The sequence below is a fragment of the Canis aureus genome, chromosome 3 (genome assembly GCF_053574225.1).
Source record: "Canis aureus isolate CA01 chromosome 3, VMU_Caureus_v.1.0, whole genome shotgun sequence".
In the NCBI taxonomy this organism is placed as follows: domain Eukaryota; kingdom Metazoa; phylum Chordata; class Mammalia; order Carnivora; family Canidae; genus Canis; species Canis aureus.
Genome location: NC_135613.1, coordinates 74,034,815 through 74,058,012, shown reverse-complemented (window position 1 = coordinate 74,058,012; position 23,198 = coordinate 74,034,815). Strand labels below are relative to the sequence as shown.

Below are 23,198 nucleotides of genomic sequence, written 5' to 3'. Positions count from 1 at the left end.
CATATCACTGGCTCAACTCTACAGCACTCATCCACTGTTGCAATGGATAAACAGCATTCTTTTATTGAGTGTTTATTTTGTGTCAGGTACTTTACACATTATCTTGAATCCTTTACAACAATCCAGATAAGGACACTGAGAATCAAAGAGGTTAAACACTTGCCCAAACTCAAACAGCCTGTAAATGGTAGAGCCAGGATTCAAAGCCAGCCTTTCTCATGATGACTCTGCCTCTTTTTAACTCTTGTATGTTCCTTACTGCTTACTGAACGCTTATAATGAGTCAGACATTACTCAAAATTCTTCACATAGATTATTTCATTTAATCCCCATAGGACTCTCTCCCCTAAAAGGAAAGAAGGTTAGGGGGAAGAAGAAGGAGGCCAAGAAGATAGTTGATCCCGTATTTGAGAAAAGGCCCAAGAATTCTGGCATCAGACAGGACATTCATCCCAAAATGGACCTCACCCACTTTGTCAAATGGCCCCACTACATCCGGCTGCAGCGGCAAAGGGCTATTCTCTATAAATGTCTAAAAATGCCTCCTGTGATAACTAGTTCACCCAGGCCTTGGACCACCAAACAGCTACTCAACTGCTTAAGCTGGCTCACAAATACAGACCAGACACAAAGCAAGAGAAGAATCGGATATTATTGGCCAGGGCTAAGAAGAAAGCTGTCAGCAAAGGGAATATTCCCACTAAGAGGCTGACTGTCCTTCGAGCCGGAGTTAACAGTGTCGCCACATTGGTGGAAAACAAGAAGCCTCAGCTGGTAGTGATTGCATATAGTGTGGATCCCATCGAGCTGGTTGTCTTCCTGCCTGCCCTGTGTCATAAAATGGGGGTTCCCTACTAGCATTATCAAAGGGAAGGCCAGGCTGGGGTGTCTGGTCCACAGGAAAATCTGCACCACTGTTGCCTTCACATAGGTTAATTCAGAAGACAAAAGAGCTCTGGCTAAGCTGGTGGAAGCCCCCAGGACCAATTACAATGACAGATATAATGAGATTCACTGCCATTGGGAAGGGAACATCCAGGGTGTAAAGCTGGTGGCTCCCATTGCCAAGTTAGAAAAGGCAAAGGCTAGGGATCCCTGGGTGGTGCAGCGGTTTAGCGCCTGCCTTTGGCCCAGGGTGCGATCCTGGAGACCTGGGATTGAATCCCACGTTGGGCTCCTGGTGCATGGAGCCTGCTTCTCCCTCTGCCTGTGTCTCTGCCTCTCTCTTACTGTGTGCCTATCATAAATAGATAAAAAAATTAAAAAAGAAAAGGCAAACGCTAAAGAACTGGCCACCAAATCAAGCTAAGTGGATACTTTTGAATTTTCTGTACATAAAAGTAATAAAGGGGATCCCTGGGTGGCTCAGCGGTTTGGCTCCTGCCTTCAGTCCAGGGCGTGATCCTGGAGACCCCTGATCGAGTCCCGCGTCCGGCTCCCTGCGTGGAGCCTGCTTCTCCCTCTGCCTGTGTCTCTGCCTCTCTCTGTGTGTGTCTCTCATGAATAAATAAAATATTTTTTTAAAGTAATAAAAGTTCTCTTTCAGCCAGTGTCAAAAAAAAAAAAAAAAAACCTCCCCACAAGAGTTCTCTGAAATAGGTACCACCAATATCTCTATTTTACAGGTGGGAAAAACAACTGTATAAAGAGGAAATCTAGGGGCACCTGAGGAGGTCAATTGGATAAGCATCTGAGTCTTCATCTCAGCGCAGGTCTTGATCTCAGGATCATGAGTTCAAGCCCCAAGTTCAGCTCTACACTAGGCGTGGAGCCTACTTAAAGCAAAACAAAAACAAAAAGAGGAAAACTATTCTATCACAGATGTCAGGGCTAGAGAGTAACAAAGCCAGGATACGAACAAAGCAAAGGCTGCTCAACTTCAGAACCTGTACCCTTAAGCACTGCCTTATAGAAGTTTACATATTTTATTATTTTTTATTAAGATTTTATTTATTCATTCATGAGAGACAGAGAGAGGCAGAGACACAGGCAGAGGGAGAAGCAGGCTGCATGCAGGGACCCCAATGCAGCACTCCATCCCGGGTCTCCAGGATCACGCCCTGGGCTGAAGGCGGTGCCAAACCGCTGAACCATCTGGGCTGCCTGGAAGTTTACATATTTTAAAACTCTGTATGCCTAGAAGGATATATGTCAAGCTTTATAACAAATTGTTGTTATAAAAACATATTGTAAAAAAGACAATTCTTCATTTAAAAAAAAAAAAGTAAAAAATCTTGCCTGGAATTATTGTCTGATTGTGGCAGCTTCCAGGAGCTTTTGGTATGGACCATGAAGCTCAGCCAAGACCAATTGATGCTGATTCTTTGGAACTATGACATTAACTGAATTACACTGCATAAGAAAAACATCCTTGCAAATGTGCTTCCTGAAGAGTGCCTAAGAGGCAGTATGTCATTATGGTTGGAAGCAGAGACTTGGGAATTTGACCTGTGTATGACCCCCATTTTGACCACTTACCAGCTGAGTGACACTAGGCAGGTAACTTTATCTAATCTGTCAATTGGCAGGAACATCTATCTCATAAGGTGGTGAAGTTAGATCATGTATTAACAAATAACATTATATAATCTAAGTGCTCCTACATTGTAAGTGCTCAACAATACATATGCATTATTATTAGCAATAACAGAGGACATAAAAACTTTAAAATGTTTTGCAGTTCCATTTTTAACCCGAAGTGTCTCAGAAGAGCTGTCTCTCATTTCCCTTTTTAAAGCCACATCCCTCTTTCCTCTGGTAAGTTTTCAGGGTCAATTTTCAATACTTTTCTTTGTTTCTCTCTGACTCCTCAACCAAGTCTATAGTTTTGAAATATTTGTTCCTTACATCTTCACTCACTCATTCCTTCATTCACCCATCCAACGAACATTTCCAAAGGGCCTAATTTTTGCAATCCACTGCTACTATAGAGAACTTAAAAATTAGGCCCTGCCTAGGCAGTTGAGTCTTGTTCAGCAAATAAAAATATAGGAAACTGGGGCGCCTGGAAGGCTCAGTCCGTTAAGCATCTGCCTTGGGCTCAGATTATGATCCCAGGATCCGGGGATAGAGACCCACATCCATAGGGCTCCCTGCTCAGTGGGGAGTGTGTCTCCCTCTTCCCCCTCAACCCCTCTACCCCTCCTCATGCTCTCTTTCTCGCTCTGGACTCTTTATTTTTTATTTTATTTTATTTTATTTTATTTTATTTTATTTTATTTATTTTATTTTATTTTATTTTATTTTATTTTATTTTATTTTATTTTATTATTTTTTATTTTTTCATGAGAGACACACACACACACACACAGAGAAGCAGAGACACAGGCAGAGGGAGAAGCAGGCTCCATGCAGGGAGCCCGACGTGGGACTCGATCCCGGGTCTCCGGGATCATGCCCTGGGCTGCAGGCGGCGCTAAACCGCTGAGCCACCCAGGCTGCCTGTACTCTCTCTTTCTAACAAATAAAAAAAAAAAAAATTTAATATAGGAAACAAAATTTGAATCTCAACGAATAATTTCTCAGTATAAGCATGTCCCGTGCAATCAGCGCAGAAGGGACGGACTCTAAAGTAATACAAATTCTATAAAAGGACGTGCAAAGTGCTGTGGGCACACTCCCTCGAATCGGCCTAAATTCTGATCGGGCTGATTTAGGAAGAATCGCCCTGTCCTGGGGGGAGAAGCGTACCACCGTACCTCCAGATTGGAAGGCTGGCTAAACCGACCGATACTCCTCAGCCGCCTTTGCCAGCCGCGGTCGCTAGGTGCCGCCACAAACACATTTACGGAAACCATAGAAAAACGGGGGACTAGACTGCCTAGAGAGGCTTCATCCAAAAGCCCCCGGATCCTCCTCGTATCCCTTTGCGGCTGGAAGAGACGCAAAGCGCGAGTGGAGAAGGTCTCACGAGACTGAAACCAGGTCTCGCGATCTTTTCTTTTCTTTCTTTCTTTTTTCTTTTTTTTTTTTTTGCCTAGCGACTGACAACAAGGCCGGTAGCTCTACGTCGAAGCCCCTCGAGTGGCCTGGCCTAATATTGGGTGAGACCCTGGCCCTAGGCTGGGGTTCTTTCTATACAGGGGAGACGGATTCAGAAGGGCTACAGGTAATTCGCCCTCTCGCTAGCAGAAATAGCACTCCCTTTCTCCCGCCAAGAGGGATCTAAGGGACTCCCTTGCCTCCAGCCCTCCCAGCTCTTCCCATCGCCTTGACAGCCGTTCCTGCTCCTCTCCCTTCACCCCACTAGCAACCACTCTGCTTCCTTCACTCCCCAGGAAGCTTCCGTGGGATCCGTCCTGCAAGACGGGGGCGGGGGGTGGAGACGGGGGTGATGCTCTTGGGATTATTGGATGAGACCCAGAGACTGGAGTTTACCCTCTCTTCAGGTAAACAAGGTGACTCCGGAGACACAACATTTTCTAGAGCCTCTTCATCCTCACCGCCCCCCCCCCCCGCCCCGAGGTACCCCAAGAGCCTTGGGAAAACTGACCCACCCTAAGGAGAGAGCTGCCGTCTAAGACGAATACTGCTCTGCGGTATCCACAGCTTGGGGGAGCAGCTGCCTAAGTTAACTGTCCTTTCCCTCCACGCTTCCCTCCTTCCTCAGCCAGACTGCCCACAGTTCCTAAATAAGCCCTGCCGCAGAGTGAGCTAACCCCTTGACCTGGAGCCAAGAAGCCTTAAGGGAAATTTGAATGGGTGGTGGTGGTGGTGGTGGTGTGAAGGTTTCATGTAAAACTGGTGGCTGGGGTAAGGAAGAGGAACCAGCGCTGGTTTGGAATCAGCTCATATCCTGTGATCGTGTCTCCTTTCACTTAGACCAAGATTGTTGAAAACCAGACATATGATGAGCGTCTAGAGATTAACGACTCTGAAGAGGTTGCAAGTGTTCATACTCCAACCCCAAGACACAAAGGTAAGAGAGGAATAAAGAAGAAGGAAGAGAAAGGGTTCTCAAAACAAAGACCAGGATGGATCCATGATGGTCTGGTCTCCAAGAAGTTCCTATTTTATAAAGGAAATGTTGCCTGTCAGAGTCCTGTTTGGCAAACATTTGCCCATTGTTTGTGTTTTCTAATTAGTTAAGCGGGGAGAAACATAGCCCCTCAGATTCAGGATTTTCCTCCAACCTGACCAGTGTTCCCTGTCACCATTTGCTTCATGATACTGCTCTGCTCACAATCTGCCAGGGATTCGTGGTTTGTTTGTTTAAATTTACCAGAACTGTTTACTCAGTTGTTGTTGTTTTTTTTAAGGTTTATTTATTCATGAGAGACACTGACTGAGAGGAAGAGGCAGAGGCACAGGCAGAGGGAGAAGCAGGCTCCCTACAGGGAGCCTGATGTGGGACTCGATCCTGGATCCCGGGATCACGACCTGAGAAGGCAGGCATCCAACCGCTGAGCCCCCCCCCTCCCCGGGCATCCCTGTTTACTCAGTTTTGAAGATGCTTCAGTATCTTACTCAGTTTTGAAGATGCTTCAGTAACCTGCCCTTAACTTGCATTCCCAAGCAAAATCTCAGTGGAATCTTTCTTTTTTAAAAAAATATTTTATTTATTTATTCATGAGATACACACACACACAGAGAGCGCTAGAGACACAGGCAGGGGGAGAAGCAGGTTCCGTGCAGGGAGCCTGCGGTGGGACTCGATCCCGGGTCTCCAGGATCACGCCCTGGACTGAAGGCAGCGCTAAACTGCTGAGCCACCCGGGCTGCCCTCAGTGGAATCTTTTAACAGGACTTGACACCGTCATTTACTCAATAAACATTTTTTTAAAGATTTTATTTATTTATTCATGAGAGACACAGAGAGAGAGGCAGAGACAAAGGCAGAGGGAGAAACAGGCTCCCTGCAAGGAGCCCAATGTGGGATTTGATCCCAGATCCCCAGATCACGCCCTGAGCCAAAGGCAGACACTCAACCGCTAAGCCACCAGGTGTCCCACTCACTAAACATTTTTGAATGCTTACCATGTGTCAGCCTTATGCTTGGCACTAGGTATACTGTATTAAAAGAGACATTGACTCTGCTGCCCCAATGCTTGTAACCATGGGAGATTGGTGACAGATGAATAAACAGATATAATTACAAATATGGGAAGAGCATTGATGGAGGCAAAGGGTTTGATGTGATGGGGAATAATGGTGAGGTGTGGGGGCTACTTTTGATGGAGTGGTCGTGGAAGACCTGAGGAGGTGACATTTGAGACCGAAAGATAAGAAGGATCCAGACATTGAGGAGAAGTAAGCCAGGAAAAGAGAGCAGCAGTGAAATGTGAAAAAGACCTCAAGCCAGAAAGAACTTTGGTTCATTTAAGGAAATGAAAAAGACCAGCATATGGTAGGAGGGAGTGGCTTCAAAGGCAGGCAGGCCAGAGGTAGGCAGAGGTAGCCAGGAGGCCTAACAAGAGGAGCTGTAGGGGTCATGTTGCTTTTGTGCATGTCTTGGATTGAAAGGTTCAATGATGAAAGTCAGGAGCTAGTTGGGAGGACTGTTGCAGTGGTTGAGTTTAGGCAAAAGTGACTTGGGTGTGGTGAGGAAAGTAAGAATAGAGAGGAGGCAAATACAAGATAATTGCCTATGGGTAGGATTTGGCTCTTGAATTGGGAATCAAGGAGGACATCTATGGTTGCTTGTTTATTGTGGTAAATCTACCTAACATAAAATGTACCATTTTAATAATTTTTAAGTGTACAATTCAGTGGCATTAAGTGCATTCACGTTGTGGTGTAACTATCTCTACTGTTTCCAGAGCTTTTTCATCATCCTGAACAGAAACGACTCATTAAATGATAACTTCCCATTCCCCTGTCCCTGGCAGCCCCTGGTAACCTCTGTTCTACTTGTTATCTATGATTTCACCTATTCCATATTCCACAAAAGTAGAATCATACAACGTTTACTCTTTTATGTCTGGCTTCTTTCACTTAGCATAATGTTTTTGAGGTTCATCCATACCATAGCCTGTGTTCATTTCCTTCCTTTTTGTAGCTGAATTGTGTTGTATGTATAACCACATTTTTAAAAAATTTTTATTTATTTGGGATTCCTGGGTGGCGCAGCGGTTTAGTGCCTGCCTTTGGCCCAGGGCGCGATCCTGGAGACCCCGGATCGAATCCCACGTCGGGCTCCCGGTGCATGGAGCCCACTTCTCCCTCTGCCTATGTCTCTGCCTCTCTCTCTCTTTCTCTCTCTCTCTCTCTCTCTCTGTGTGTGTGACTATCATAAAAAAATGAGAGAGAGAGAGGCAGAGCACAGGCAGAGGGAGAAGCGGGCTCCATGCACCGGGAGCCCGACGTGGGATTCACGTGGGATTCGATCCGGGGTCTCCAGGATCGCGCCCTGGGCCAAAGGCAGGCACTAAACCGCTGCGCCACCCAGGGAATCTCTGTATAACCACATTTTGTTTATCCACTTGTCTGTTGGGATCCCTGGGTGGCGCAGCGATTTGGCGCCTGCCTTTGGCCCAGGGCGCGATCCTGGAGACCCAGGATCGAATCCCACATCGGGCTCCCGGTGCATGGAGCCTGCTTCTCCCTCTGCCTGTGTCTCTGCCTCTCTCTCTCTCTGTAACTATCATAAATAAATAAAAATTAAAAAAAAAATAAATAAAATATCCACTTGTCTGTTGATGGTTACTTGGTTTTTCTACCCTTTGGGTATTGTGACTCTGCTGCTATGAATGAATATTTGAGTTCCTGCTTTCAATCTTTCATATATATATATATATATATATATAGAGAGAGAGAGAGAGAGAGAGAGAGATAGATAGATAGATAGATAGACAAGGTTTTTATTTGAGCATGTATAGAATCTTGCCTGCAATGGGCGTTATTTGTTTTCAGTTTGGGCAATGTGGTAGGTTGAAAAATGGTGTTTAATTGGCATTGATTCGATTTAGAAATCATTGAACAGAGGGTGCCTGGGTGGCACAGTTGGGTGAGCATCTGCCTCTTGGTTTTGGCTTAAGTTGTGGTCTTGGAGTCATGAGGTCGAGCCCCAGGTCGGGCTCCATGATCAGTGCAGAGTCTGCTTAGGACTCTCTCCCTCTCTGTCTCTGCCCCCCCCCCCAAATAAATAAATCTTTTTAAAAAAGCAATCATTGAACATGGTTTTCATGCCAGTTACTATCTTATATCTGATTATACTTTAATTCAGAATATTTTTATTGCTCTTATTGTCTGGACACTGATTCAGTTTTATATTTATTATTTGCCAGGAGCTGGGTCAATTCCTTTCACTTGAGTATTGTCATTTGATCCTTACAACAGTCCTGAGTGATAAATATTACTGTCTTCCTTCAGACCTGGGAATACCGAGATTCAGACTAAGTCATTTTGTCCACGTCATAGAGTTGTTCTTCAATCCCAATCTTCTATTAATCCAGCCCTCTTGTCACTTTACTAATTACTAACCTCATTTTACCAATGTGTAAACTAAGGGCAGACTTTATATGATTTATAAAACAGCAAATAATCAACTGGTATAACGTCTAACCTAATGCCTTATGCACATCAATGCTTAGTTTTTATTTATTTATTTATTTATTTTTATTTATTATTTATGATAGTCACAGAGAGAGAGAGAGAGAGGCAGAGACATAGGCAGAGGGAGAAGCAGGCTCCATGCACCGGGAGCCCAACGTGGGATTCGATCCCGGGTCTCCAGGATCGCGCCCTGGGCCAAAGGCAGGCGCCAAACCGCTGCGCCACCCAGGGATCCCCACATCAATGCTTAGTAAATATATCCTGAATTGAGTCAACAGAGCCATGACTAGAATTCAGTCTCCTTTAACTAGATGTTTATAGGCCCTGTTCCATAAATAGAACATAAAATATTATAAACTAGAAATGCTTGTCTTTAAAAACCATCTGAATGATCTAAAGGGAAAATTTTTTTTCCAAGGACTTCTTCATTCCACCCATCTTCCTAACAAGACTATGGCTGACAACAGCAGTGATGAGTATGAAGAGGAAAACAACAAGGTGTAGTACAACCCACAGCTTCTCGTGGAGTTTCTTCCTTTGAGCTGTTGGTAGTTAGTCTGAGGTAACAGTATTCAGTAGTAAACATTTCTTGAATACTCACCTCCAGGGGTTGGGTTGGGTTGGGTACCTTTGAGCTCATGTAGGAAAATCAGGAGCAAAGTCTTAAGATTTTGATTCCTTAAAAAAAAAAGAGAGAGAGAGAGAGATTTTGATTCCTTAAAAAAAAAAAAAAAATAAGATTTTGATTCCTTCAGGAGTAAAGCCTACTCTTAAGCTGACTTTTTTTTTTTTAGGTTTGTTTGTTTGTTTGTTTGTTTATTTATTTATTTATTTATTTATTTATTTATTTATTTATGAGAGACACAGAGGGAGGCAGAGACATAGATAGGCAGAGGGAGAAGCAGGCTCCCCTAGGGCAGCCCGATGTGAGACTTAATCCCACAATTCTGGGATCACTGCCTGAGCCAAAGGCCGATACTCAACCACTGAGCCACCCAGGTGCTCCTACAGCTGACTTTTTGTGAGGAATTTCATATAATACAGGCCAGTGTTTTGCAGACTTCACTGATTGTAAGAATCAAGTAGGATACTTATCTTTAACAATATATATTTCCAGTAGTTCCCACCTAAATCTACTGAATCAGAATCTTGAAGATAAAAGCCTGAGTGTTTATATTTTTAGCAAGCACTCCAAGTAATTCTTAGGATAAAGCAAGTTTGGAATTATTGGTCTAGACATCTGTTCATTGTCAACATTTGGGATACCTCCAATATTTTATGAAAGAGACTTTAATTTTGAAGTTTTAAGACCCAGATGTCATTTTGTTGTTGTTCTGTGAACCTAGAGGATTACTCTGTTTTTGTATGAAAGATGGAGAGATGCCTACAGCTCTAGGCAGGACCTTGAAGCTGTGCACGTGTTCTGCTTAACAGCCATTGTGTTCAGTCTTAGCACGTAATCCAGCAGTTACTTTTTTTAAAAAAAGATATATTTATTTGGGGGGCTGCAAAAGGAGAAGGAGAGAAGCAGACTTCCCACTCAGCAGAGGACCCCACACAGGGCTCCATCTCACGACCCTGAGATCATGACCTGAGCCTAAGAGTTAGAGGTTTAGCATACTGAGCCACCCAGGAGCCCTGATGGTTACATTTGAATTGTCTTTTAAGAACAGGAGCTTTGCAAACATATGAAGAATGATATTTGAAGTAATGCAAAAAGCTGTAGTAATGTAGATTAATTGCATAAAAAGCCTAAAAGGTCACATTTTATTTTATTTTATTTTTTTTTTTTTAAGATTTTATTTATTTATTCATGACAGACACAGAGAAAGAGAGAGGCAGAGTCACAGGCAGAGGGAGGAGCAGGCTCCACTCAGGGAACCCGACCTGGGACTCAATCCCAGGTCTCCAGGATCATGCCCTGGGCTGAAGGCGGCACTGAACTGCTGAGCCACCCGGGCTGCCCCGCCCCCATTAAAAAAACAAAAGATTTTATTTATTTATTTATGAGAGAAAAATATAATAAATAAAGTATTAAAAAAATAAAGTAGAGGTACCTGGATGGCCCAGTCAGTTGTGTGTCTGATTCTTGATTTTAGCTCAAGTCACGATCTCAGGGTCATGAGACTGAGCCCTACTTCTAGCTCCTGCTTAGTGGAGTTGTCTTCTCTGCCCCTTCCCCTCACTCAAGGGTGCATGCTGATGCACTCTCTCCTATTCTGTAAATAAATAAATCTTTTTTAAAAAGTAAATAAAGTAGTCCCATTTTGTGACTAGTATGCTGTTTTATTTTTTTATTATTATTTTTTTAAGATTTTATTTATTTATTCATGAGAGACACACACAGAGAGGTAGAGACATAGAGAAGCAGGTTCCATGCAGGGAGCCCGACGTGGGACTTGATCCCAGGACTTCAGGGTCACACCCTGAGCCAAAGGCAGACGCTCAACTGCTGAGCCATCCAGGCGTCCCTAGTATGCTATTTTAACATTTTATGCACAAAGTATTTAGGCATTTGTCTGTGGCATATAAAGCCCCTCTGCCTTTAGATTAGAGATTTTGCAAAGCATAGCTTTGAAGAACCAAAGTAAAAGTGAGCAGTTTCCTAAACTGACCTTCTAATTTTGTACATTCACCCTAAATTTTTCTAGTCTCCATCATGCTGTGGCCAATGTTCAAGACTCATTTATCTAATTCAGTGTGCAACCAGAATCAGCAGAAAGGATCTATTTTTGAATGATCTTAAAATTGACCATCAGTATTCTTAAAAAGCTCCTTTCCCTAACAAGGATAGCTTTGGCAGATTTTGAATTAAGAAAGAACATTCTCTGGGCAGCCCCAGTGGGCTTTAGTGCCACCTTCAGCCTAGGGCGTGATCCTGGAGACCCGGCATCGAGTCCCACGTCAGGCTCCCTGCATGGAGCCTGCTTCTCCCACTGCCTGTGTCTCTGCCTCTCTCTCTCTCTCTGTCTGTCATAAATAAATAAATAAAATATTTTTTTTTAAATAAATAAAATCTTAAAAAAAAAAAAGAAAGAAAGAACACTTTGGGGCACTTGAGTAGCTCAGTTGGTTAAGCATCTGACCCTTGATTTTGGCTTGGGTCAGCAGGGTGTGAAATCTAAACACTCCCCCAACCCGCCTGCATTGGGGTCACACTGGGTGTGGAGCCTGCTTAAGATTCTCTCTCCCCCTCTCCCTACCCTTACCTCCTTTCTCTAAAAAAAACAAAAAACAAAAAATAAGAAACCCACACCACTATAAGAGATTCTTATCAATGTATACCAATAAAGCATAGTCACTAAATAAATTGCGCAACTTTGTGTCATTTGTCACACACATATTACGGATTAGTTAAAATATATCCTAATCCATGTATAATAAATCCGTTATGCTTAAAAGAACACATGACCAGAAGCATTTTTGATGTATTGTATTGTCACAATTTTTTTAATATGCCAATGGTTGCTTTACTGTAAGAGAAACGTTAAATAATTTTTAAAACTAGAACCAAACATCTCTTAACCTCAGTATAAGCCATATGGCAGGGCACCTGGGTGACTCAGTAAATTAAGTGTCTGCCTTTGCCTTTGGTCATGATCTCAGGGTCCTGGGACTGAGCCCCACATTGGGCTCCCTGTTCCACAGAAAGTCTGCTTCTTTCTCTCCCTCTGCCCCTCCTCCTGGCTTGTGCTCTCTTTTCTCAAATAAATAAATAAAATTTAAAAAATATATTTTATTTATTTATTCATGAGAGACACAGAGAGAGGCAGAGACACAGGCAGAGGGAGAAGCAGGCTCCATGCACGAAGCCTGATGTGAGACTCAGTCCCAGGACTCTGGGATCATGCCCCAAGCCAAAGGCAGACGCTCAACTGCTGACATCCAGGCATCCCATAAATAAAAATCTTAAAAAAGAAAAAGCCATATGGCATATGGAAACCAAGCTTTCAAAAACCTACTTTTATTTTTTAAGTTATTTATTTGTTTGTTTATTTTTAAGTAAGCTCTGTGCCCAACAAGGGGTTTAAATTCACAACCCTAAAAAATAAATAAATGAATGAATGAATGAATAAATCAATCAATCAATCAATCAATAAATAAATAAATAAATAAATGGATTCACAACCCTGAGATCAAGAGTCACATGCCCTACCAACTTAGCCAGTCAGGGGCTCCTCAAAACCTACTTTTAAAGGGTGCCAATTGGTTATCCTTCAGGTCGTGAGGGCATACCATAGGCTGCAGGCCACAGAGGCAAGGACATGGACCCCATCCCAATGCCCCTGCAAGTCCCCAAACCAGACTCCACCTCGTACACTTGAGAGGAGAGGATGATACTTAAAGAACCAGAAGCTCAGAAAGGTAGATTTTAATGCCAAGAGCGGGAGAGTCTCTTATCTTTAGATATAACATGTCATTGCATTTAACTTTCGAAGAAGGGAAGGGAAGTATGAGTAGGTCAGGTTCCTACCGAGGAGAAGTGTGACTGAATGGAAGAAGACCCACAGTCTGGAACTGCTGGTCGGAATTCAGGCACAGGGTTAATTATGAACCTTCTTCAGATAGTTAGAAGCAACTTATGCTGGGCCATCTTGCAGATTAAATGCTAGATTTCCTGTGATCCTTATGAGTATGAAGATTCCTTAAATTTGTCTTCCAACTTCATGGTCCCCCATTTCCTTCCAAAATAACTCATCACAGTTACCTTCTGCTTCTTTAAAAGCCCCTAACTTTTGGAGTTGAAGCTGAATAGATAAGTTTATGCATAGTTTTGAGGGTCTCCTAAGTAACAGACAAAATAGATAATTATTGGATAAAGTTTATACAGAAGCCTCAAGGAGAAAAATAGAATATGGTTGTAGAAAGTGAGGACCCAGTTTGTAGCTAGGCAGGAGTAAATGAAAGTCCTTGGGGCCTTTCTGGGGAGCGCCACCTTCTCTTTCTGGTGAATTGGTGCCAGGCGGGAGGGTGTCTGTGGGAGCAGTAGGAGGGCTCGGGGCATGGGTACACTAAGCTGCTTTTTATGTGGTGCCTTCTCTGCCTGCCCTGCCCCATCTCAGGAGAAGAAAAAGACCTCACAGCTGACACCTCAACGAGGCTTCAGTGAAAATGATGATGATGATGACGACTCATCTGAGACAGAATCTGATGAAGATGATGATGATGAAGAGCATGGGGCCCCTCTGGAAGGGTGAGGAAAGCCCCCTAGCTGAGGATCCCCCAAGCCAGGGAGGAATACACTGGCCTGGGAAGAGATGAGTTGGGAGTGAAATTCTAGCATCTCTCTTGATCTCCCCTACTTAGTAGGATTTTCAGATGTCTCAGAAACCAACAATGAATTTTCCTCCTTTTTGGGCTGCACTGCTTCACTGAGTCCTATGATGTCATTTGCATCATCTGAAACATTTTTGGGTTTGGGGGGTTCATGAGGATTTGCTGAGTAAATCTAAAAGATGGTCCCTGCCTTCAAGGAGCTCTCATTCTGGGAAACGGAAAATAAAATGTATGTACATCCCTAAGCAATTCTGTTTAGCAAGGAAAACATATCTGCACAGGACCATTTCTGCTTTAGGCTCAGCTCCTTTTTGGAGGGGTGGAGAATAAGGACTTCAGGAGCCCCACATGGAGGCAGATGTTCCTGGGTGATGCTTCAGTAAAAAATCTCCTTACCCAGGGGTGCCTGAGTGGCTCAGTCAGGTAAGCATCTGCCTTTAGCTCAGGTCATGATCCTGGGGTCCTGGGATCAAGAAAGCTCCCCACCACCACCACCACCACCACCACTGTGCTTTGTCTCTCTCAAATAAATAAAAGAAAATCTTAAAAAAATAATAATCTCCATATGCTGTTCCAGCCCTTGTGCTAGTTGAGTCATGACTCACCCCTAGAGGTTTAGATAAGTGGCTTTTAAGGCCCATCCATTTCAAATACCATTACTGGTTAAACAAAGTAATGATGTTGTAGCCAATCAGTAGAATTCCATCTGGCCATTAAAAAGTATAAGGCAGGGGATCCCTGGGTGGCTCAGCGGTTTAGCGCTTGCCTTCGGCCCAGGGCATGATCCTGGAGACCTGGGATTGAGTCCCACATCGGGCTCCCTGCGTGGAGCCTGCTTCTCCCTCTGCCTGTGTCTCTGCTTTCTCTCTCTCTCTCTCTCTCTCTCTCTCTCTCTCTCTCTATCTCTCATGAATAAACAAATAAATAAAATCTTAAAAAAAAAAGTATAAGGCAGCACTCCATACACTGTAAAGAACAATCTCCAAGAGAGTAAAATTTTCAAAAGATATAAAAGAATGTTTATGCTGTGCTACTATGTGTTTTAAAACAAGTATTACAGAGACTCTTGCTAAGAAACACTAGAGGCTAATAATAGAGATTACTTTGGAGGGGGGACCTGGTGGCAAGGGGCCAAGGGTGGAAGTGAGCCACAACTCCTCACTTTATACATTTTGTACTTTTCCTTTTATATCTGTATGTATCATTTATTTAAGTAGTTTAATAAAAATAAAAAGTTGGATCTTCCACCTGCAGGTAGACACTAAGTAAATGAGACAAAGGTTTCATCCCAGACTGACTTTTCATGCTTCCCAATTTGCATCATGATCATATCCTGCTTTCTTTTCTTTTTTTTTAAGATTTTATTTATTTATTCACGAGAGACACACAGAGAGAGAGAGAGAGAGGCAGAGACACAGGCAGAGGGAGAAGCAGGCTCCATGCAGGGAGCCGGATGTGGGACTCGATACCGGGTGTCCAGGATCACGCCTTGGGCTGAAGGTGGCGCTAAACTGCTGAGCCACCTAGGCTGCCCCATATCCTGCTTTCATATATTATAATCTGGGGAAATAGAAATTTCATGTTAGTAATATATTTAATTTTTAAGCTACTCTCCCCAGAAAGACTTTATTAATAACTTTCCAAGTCACTTATGTACTTTGCCAATGTTCATTACATTTTACTTAATTAATGTGTTCTACTATTTTTTTTCTGTATACATTTCCTATATCAATACAAGTGCTTTTTAATGACTATACAATATTTGGGGCTCCTAGCTGGCTCAGTGGTAGCATGTACAACTCTTAACCTCTGGGCTATGAGTTCAAGCCTCACACTGGGGATAGGGCTTACTTAAAAATTAAAAATAATAATAACTACACAGTATTCAACTAGATATGCCTAACCATCTCTCAAGTGTTAGGTATTTTGTTTCTTATTTTTCTTGGGGCAAATTATTTTCATGTCAGAAATTAAAATCTCATGTCATGTCAATTCTACCTCAATTAAAAAAAATTAAAATTTCATGCTGTACTTTTTCCTCATCCCTTTCATTCAAAAAAAGGAAACAATTTATGCTATATTCTGAATTACTTAAAAAACGTTTTGAATTTTCCTCAGCTCTTTTATTCTTTGTCAGAGGTAACTGAGCTAATTATAATCCATTTTATTTTTTTTAAACTTTTATTTATTTATGATAGTCACACAGAGAGAGAGAGAGAGAGAGAGAGAGAGGCAGAGACACAGGTAGAGGGAGAAGCAGGCTCCTTGCACCGGGAGCCCGAGTGGGATTCGATCCTGGGTCTCCAGGATCGCACCCTGGGCCAAAGGCAGGCGCCAAACCGCTGCGCCACCCAGGGATCCCTATAATCCATTTTAAAGTGACCTTGCAAACCACCCAGGAAAGGCAGACGTGCACGGGGCAGAAACCAGGTTCAGAGTCACAGGGTTTGGTCAAAGTGACCAGGGGGCTAAACCGGGGCTCAGCCATATCTGCTCTTCTCTGGCCACCAAGAACCAGATTTTCCTTTCCCCAGGGCCTATGATCCTGCAGATTATGAACATTTGTCAGTTTCAGCTGAGATTAAGGAACTCTTCCAGTATATCAGCAGGTGAGCGCTAAGCCCTCCTCCCATGACCCCCACCCCTTTCCCACCTCTAGTCTAAAACAGGCCCATCCTAGATTTTTTTAGGCTGGACAGGAAAGTCCATTTCTCTGATTTTCTCTACCTTCCCTTGGCAATGTCTCCTAGGTACACACCTCAGTTGATTGACCTGGACCACAAGCTTAAACCTTTCATTCCTGATTTTATCCCTGCTGTTGGGGATATTGACGCATTCTTAAAGGTACAGCTGGAACATCCTAAAAATTACTTCCTAGGTGTTTCCTCAGATCCCTCTAATACTGTTAACAATTCAATGAATTTCCTTGGCTAGCTCTGGGTACCTTGATATATATTCTTCATTTCCCTGGAGTTCTTAACTTTGCTCTCCAAATTCTACACATTGCTATTTAGGTAATACTTGATTATTACCCATTTTTTACTCTTTGTTCCTTTCTCTTCTTAACCAGGTCCCACGTCCTGATGGAAAGCCTGACAACCTTGGCCTGTTGGTATTGGATGAGCCTTCTACAAAGCAGTCAGACCCTACGGTGCTCTCACTCTGGTTAACAGAGAATTCTAAGCAGCACAACATTACAGTAAGACACCAGTCTACTACGGGCCCCTGCTGGAGAGGGCCAGGAGCTGAGGCTGTGCTGCTGCCTGTGCGGTTGATTTCCTGCCTATCAAAAGGAATGGCTATGGTTTCAGGCCAGCCCTATTTTTAAAAGAGTTTCATTGAGAGATACTTACCATGAAATTTGTTCTTTCCGATTTTACAATTCTGTGATTTTTAGTGTATTCACAGAGCTGTGCAAACATCACTGCTATCTAATTTAAGAACACTTTTATTATTGTAGAAAGAAACTTCATACCCACTAGCAGTCACTCCTCATTCCCCACTCCTCCTAAACTCTGCTAAGTACTTCATTTCTTCTTTATTTTCTGTTTGAGTAGAGTTGACATACAATGTTAGGGTAGTTTCAGGTGTACAACACAGTGATTCGACAAGTTTATACACTATGCTGTGTTCACAAGTGTAGCTCCCATCTGTCACCACACAGTGCTATTACAACACCATTTTTTACTGTATTCCTTATGCCCTTTTATTCCCATGACTTACTCTTTCCATCATTGGACGCCTATATCTTTCACTCCCATTCACCCATTTTGCCCATCCTCCCACCCCCCTTTCCTCCAGCAGACAGTCTGTTTTATGTATTTATAGATCTGATTCTGCTTTTTGTTTATTTTTTATCTTTTTTTAATTTTTTAAAGATGTTTAAAATTTATTTATTCATTCATGAAAGACACAGAGGGAGAGAGAGAGAGAGGCAGGCAGAGACACAGGCAGAGGGAGAAGCAGGCTCCATGCCGGGACCCTGATGTGGGACTCGATCTCAGGTCTCCAGGATCACACCCTGGGCCAAAGGCAGGCACTAAACCACTAAGCCAGCCCGGGATTCCCCGATTTTTTATTTTTTTGAGTAAAATCCTCCCTCCTTTTTTTATGGCTGAACCATATTCCATGGTATGGACATACCACATTGTGTTTACCCATGCTCCAGGTGTTTCCACTTTTATTAATATGCTGCTATAAACTTGTATGTATGTACAAGTTTTTGCACGGGCATATATTGTTACGTAGGAGCACGTATGTAGGAGTAGGATTGCTGGGCCCTGTGCAAACTGCTTCACATTTTGAGGAACTGCCAAACTGTTTTCCAAAGTAGATGAACCATATTACACTCCCACGAGCAAAGAATGAGAGTTCTAGTTGCTCCACATCCTCCCCAACACTTATTGTCCATCTTATTTACTCCAGCTGTGCTCGCAGTGTGACATACCATCCCACTGTGGTCAGTTCTATCCTGTTCACCTGCCCCCTTTGCATGGCTCCAGCCATATTATACCAGACCTTCCCTCTCATCTTCATTGCCTGCTGTCAGGCTTCCCCACTCAACAGCTACCTGCTGTATACAGAATAGCAGCATTTGAGCCATCCTGTTAGAATAAGGGAGGTACTTTAATGCCATCAGCCAGGGTTTCCCCTTATTTTTCTAGCAACATATGAAAGTAAAGAGCCTAGAAGATGCAGAGAAGAATCCCAAAGCCATTGACACATGGATTGAGAGCATCTCAGAGTTACACCGTTCAAAGCCCCCTGCAACCGTGCACTATACCAGGTAAGAAATACCACCCTCTTCCCCACGGTAACCCCTATTAACCTTTACCACCTGCAGACCCATTGCTTCTGAAAGGAGGGCCCACAGGCTGAGGACATACTGGATTAACCTCAGGTCCTGTGGGTCCTGGCAGCTCCTGGCTGAGACTGCAGATGTAAAGACTGATTTATCTGATATTATTGCTTAGCCATTCCCCCAGACCCTAGACCCTGGATAAGTCTGTCAGGTTGTGTTCTGAAATCTTTCTGTGGCCGACCAACCACCACCCTCCCTACTAGAATCTCCTGACCCAGGGTTGCTGATGTCATTGCTCCACGTGCTTATTTATACTTACCTCTGTCCATGCAGGCCTATGCCTGATATTGACACGCTGATGCAGGAATGGTCTCCAGAGTTTGAAGAGCTCTTGGGCAAGGTAAGCGGAGGAATAGGAGCTACAAAAGTATGGCCTTTGCTTGAGGGCCCAGTGTTGGCTCTCTTCCTGTGTCTTTTTTAGTTTTTTTTTTTTTTTAATTGATCACCTTTAAATATTTTTATTTATTTGAGAGAGAAAGAGAGAGGAAGTAGGAGCATGCAAGCAAGGGGAGGGACAGAGGGAGAGTGGGAGAAGCAGACTCCGTTGAGTACAGAGCCTGAAGCAGGGGCTCGATCCCACGACCCTGAGATCATGACCCGAACCGAAATCAAGAATCTAACACTTGGGATCCCTGGGTGGCACAGCGGTTTGGCGCCTGCCTTTGGCCCAGGGCGCGATCCTGGAGACCCGGGATCAAATCCCACGTCGGGCTCCCAGTGCATGGAGCCTGCTTCTCCCTCTGCCTGTGTCTCTGCCTCTCTCTCTCTCTCTCTCTGTGACTATCATAAAAAAAAAAAAAAAAAAAAAATCTAACACTTAACTGACTGAGCCTCCCAGGAACCCCTTAAGTTTTTCTTTTTTGAAGATTTTAAACTCCCAACATGGGGCTCACGTTTAAAACCCCAAGATCAAGAGTCATGTGCTCTACTGAGCCAGCCACGTGCCCCTCTCTTCCTATATTTTTATTATCATTCACTTTTTAACTGGAGTATAATTCACAATCAGAGACATACATAATACATTCAGCAACTGGACACCTTTGTGTAACGAACACATCAGGTCAAAACATAGAACATCACTGGCATCCTAGAAGCCCACTGTGCCCATCTCCCAACATAATCACTCTCCTGATTTCTAACAGCATAAACCACCCTTGCCTATTTTGTGTGCTGTCTAAATCTAATTGTACTCTTTTGTGTCTTCATTTCTTTTGTTTTTAAGAAACTTAAAGTCACAGTGGGGAAAATGTGATAGTTTAGATTCAAAAATAGAGTTCTAAGTACCAATAGTTACCATTAAACAAACTTGGGACACCTGGTTGGCTCAGTGGTTGAGCGTCTGCCTTTGGCTTAGGGCATGATCCCAGGGTCCTGGGATCAAGTCCCACATCGGGCTCCCTGCATGGAGCCTGCTTCTCTCTCTGCCTCTCTCTCTCTCTCTCTCTCTCTCTCTGTGTCTTCCATGAATAAATAAAAAAATAAAATAAAAAACCCACAAAACTTAAAAGAGCGATGGACTAAAAAAAAGAAATTTAAATGTGTATTTACATATGACAAGATTACTGTTCAAGCAAAGAGCTCTTCCATATCAAGAAAAGGAAACTGAGCAAACACAGTTAATAGGTTGTTGGTCATCCTATTTAAAATCGCTACACCAGCCACACCATGTTCCTTACCCTCTTTCTCTGCCTTTCTAATACTTAACCTTCTGACATACTCTATTCCTTACGTATTTTGGGTTTTGTTTCTCCCTATTAAAATATAAGCTCCATGAAGACAGAAGTTTTTAGTACGTTTATTTAATGGAGGAATTGTTGTAAAAGCAGAGAATTTGAAAACAATTTCTTTCCTTAGCATTTTAAAGCTGTAGATGAGGAAAAATGATTAGGGAAGTGAATAGATTGTAGTACGTTCATTTGGTGAAATATTTAAACAAAAGAATGTTATTTGACCTTATTTTCCTCTGATATGGAAAAAATATCAATTACATATTAAGTGAAAAGAGGAAGCTGCAGAACTACACACACTCTAATTTTTGTAAAGAACAGAATTGTTGACAAAGCCAATGGTTTTTTTTTTTTTTTTTTTTTTTTAAAGCCAATGGTTTTTAATTTTTTTTTTTAAATTTATTTATGTTAGTCACACAGAGAGAGAGAGGCAGAGACATAGGCAGAGGGAGAAGCAGGCTCCATGCACCAGGAGCCCGACGTGGGATTCGATCCCGGGTCTCCAGGATCGCGCCCTGGGCCAAAGGCAGGCGCCAAACCGCTGCGCCACCCAGGGATCCCCCAAAGCCAATGGTTTTTAAACTTACAGTATGACTTGTTTAGATCCAGAGCCTGTCACCTAATATGTCATGTCCATTTTTTCTGTTCCTATCGTTTCCCAGGCCCATTAGGCATTGTAACAGCGAGCACTCATAAATACTTGGCCAGAGCCTAAGGTCAGCTCCTTCTTCACAAATACACACAGAAAGATAGCTTGGCAGTGTAGTTTACTTATAATTTTTTTGTCCTTTTAGATCATCTGCTACTATGGTGGTTAATGAATGTGACCAATTCCTTTTTACTGATCCAAGAGGGGAAAAAAGCATCTTGTGTTATTTGCTGGGGCTTCCATGACAAAGGAGCACAGACTGGGTGGCTTAAACAACAGACATTTAGCTTCTCACACTTCTGGACGCTACAATTCTGAGGTCAAGCTGTCGGCAGAGTTAATTTCCTGCAGGGCCTTTGCCCTGGCCGTCTTTCCTGTGTGTGTCTGTGTCCTGACTTCCTCTTCTTACGAGGACACCAGTCATACTGGATTAGGGTCAACCTTAATGACTTCATTTCAGTGTAATTATCTCTTTTAAGACTGTGTCTCCAATACAGTAATATTCTGAGGTAGGAGACATTAGGACCTCACTATGTGAACTTGGGGGGATTCAGCCCATGACACGCCTCATGCTAGGAGCTCTCTTCCTTCAGAGAGAAAGGGATTGGGGCTGATCCCTCTGAAAGGTTAGCCACCTGACTTTGGTCTGTCCCGTGCCCCTCCTAGGTGAGCTTGCCCACAGCCGAGATTGACTGCAGCCTGGCCGAGTACATTGACATGATCTGTGGTAAGCCTTCCACCCCTTCCTTGTCCCCATCTCTGGACAAATACATTGTGGGCTTTGCTCCTTTGCTCTGAGAAAGATGGCATCTTGAGTTATAGCTCTCGCTTTAAGACACTTTGCAGTTTGGTGGCACTGAAGGTGGTATTTGGGCTTTTGTGACATACACACACACACACACCCCGCCGAGTCAGAGCGGCACATCCCATCTGGGAGAGGCGTGGCTGTCCTAACCAGGAACACCCCATGATTCCCAGTTGCCTTTGGTTCTGCTCACGGGAGTTCTTGGTTTCAGCCATCCTAGACATCCCCATCTACAAGAGTCGGATTCAGTCCCTGCACCTGCTCTTCTCCCTCTACTCGGAATTCAAGAACTCCCAGGTGAGACTGGCGGAGAGGGTGCCTTCTGCTGTGGTGTGGAGCGTCTCCACTCCTCCCAGTTGGCTGTGATTTGTCCTTAGACTAGGGAGGACGGTCCTGCAAGAGTTAACCGTCTTTCACAGAATGACCCTTCCCGTCATTCACAGAACAGCAAGCAGGAGGGGTGGGGCTTTCACAGGAAGGGGAGCAGAAGAGCTGTGGGCCTTGGGGGTGGCCAGGCCTGGGAGGGTCTGCGAGGGACACTCATTCTTATGGGAGAACCATGTGGCTCAGTGAATGGAAGCAGGGCAGAAGGAAAAAAGGGGTTCATCTTGGGCAGATTCCTAGCTGTTTTTTAAAAAGAAAACACCAAGGAATTGTTCTGAAAGTAGAATGGGGAAAAAATCGGGAGTTTCACAAGTTGTAAAGAGGTTAGTTGTTGCTCAGCTATAGCAGCCAGCACACCAAATACGCCATGTACCCTCTCCTCTTCCCTCACAGCATTTTAAAGCTCTAGCTGAAGGCAAGAAAGGATTCACCCCTCCATCCAACCCCTCTTCCCAAGCTGGAGATGCAGAGACATTAACCCTCAACTGAGACACCCCCAGGTCTCCCCGTTCTGAATCTGAGCTGGCTCCTGTCCCCCAATTGAGGAGAGACAGCCACCAGCTACACGGCGGCCACACGGCGGCCATGCGCACCACAGCCTGTTGCGGGGACGCCGATGTCCTGCTGCCCTCTGCCTCTCTGTGTGCCTTCCGTGAATGGCTTCTGCTCATCTCGGGTTTTCTTGCCACGGGAATTATGTATCTATGCTGCTGTGGGGACTTGAGTTATAAAATAGAAGGATTGGATGTGTGGGGTTCCAGGGTGCTCAGGCTGGGAGGAAGGCTTAAAAGATGTTCTCTTTGGGATAGCGATGCAATTCTTTTCTTTCATTCCTAAAATTAGTTGGCAAAGATTTTCCAAATAAAATGCTCTATCTTTCCGTTGTCCTGCTGTTCCATAATATGAAAGAGAAAAGACAGACTAAACATAAGGTGGAGATAAGGATCAGGCCCAGTGATGGCATTAAATGAATAGTAGCTTCAGCAAATCAATTTTGTGAAA

General features: G+C 43.6%; 1 protein-coding gene across 1 annotated transcript; it reads left to right on the top strand.

The window, feature by feature from the left end:
* The first annotated feature begins 3,980 nt into the window (after positions 1-3,980).
* Positions 3,981-23,080, top strand: IFT46 (intraflagellar transport 46). The gene is made up of 12 exons (XM_077893737.1): positions 3,981-4,108; positions 4,822-4,918; positions 8,912-8,991; positions 13,557-13,687; positions 16,305-16,379; positions 16,521-16,614; positions 16,841-16,969; positions 18,435-18,556; positions 18,905-18,971; positions 21,674-21,734; positions 22,024-22,109; positions 22,590-23,080. Exons 3-12 carry the CDS (start codon positions 8,947-8,949, stop codon positions 22,683-22,685), a joined length of 906 nt encoding a protein of 301 aa, XP_077749863.1. The 5' UTR covers positions 3,981-4,108; positions 4,822-4,918; positions 8,912-8,946; the 3' UTR covers positions 22,686-23,080.
* Positions 23,081-23,198: the final 118 nt, after the last annotated feature.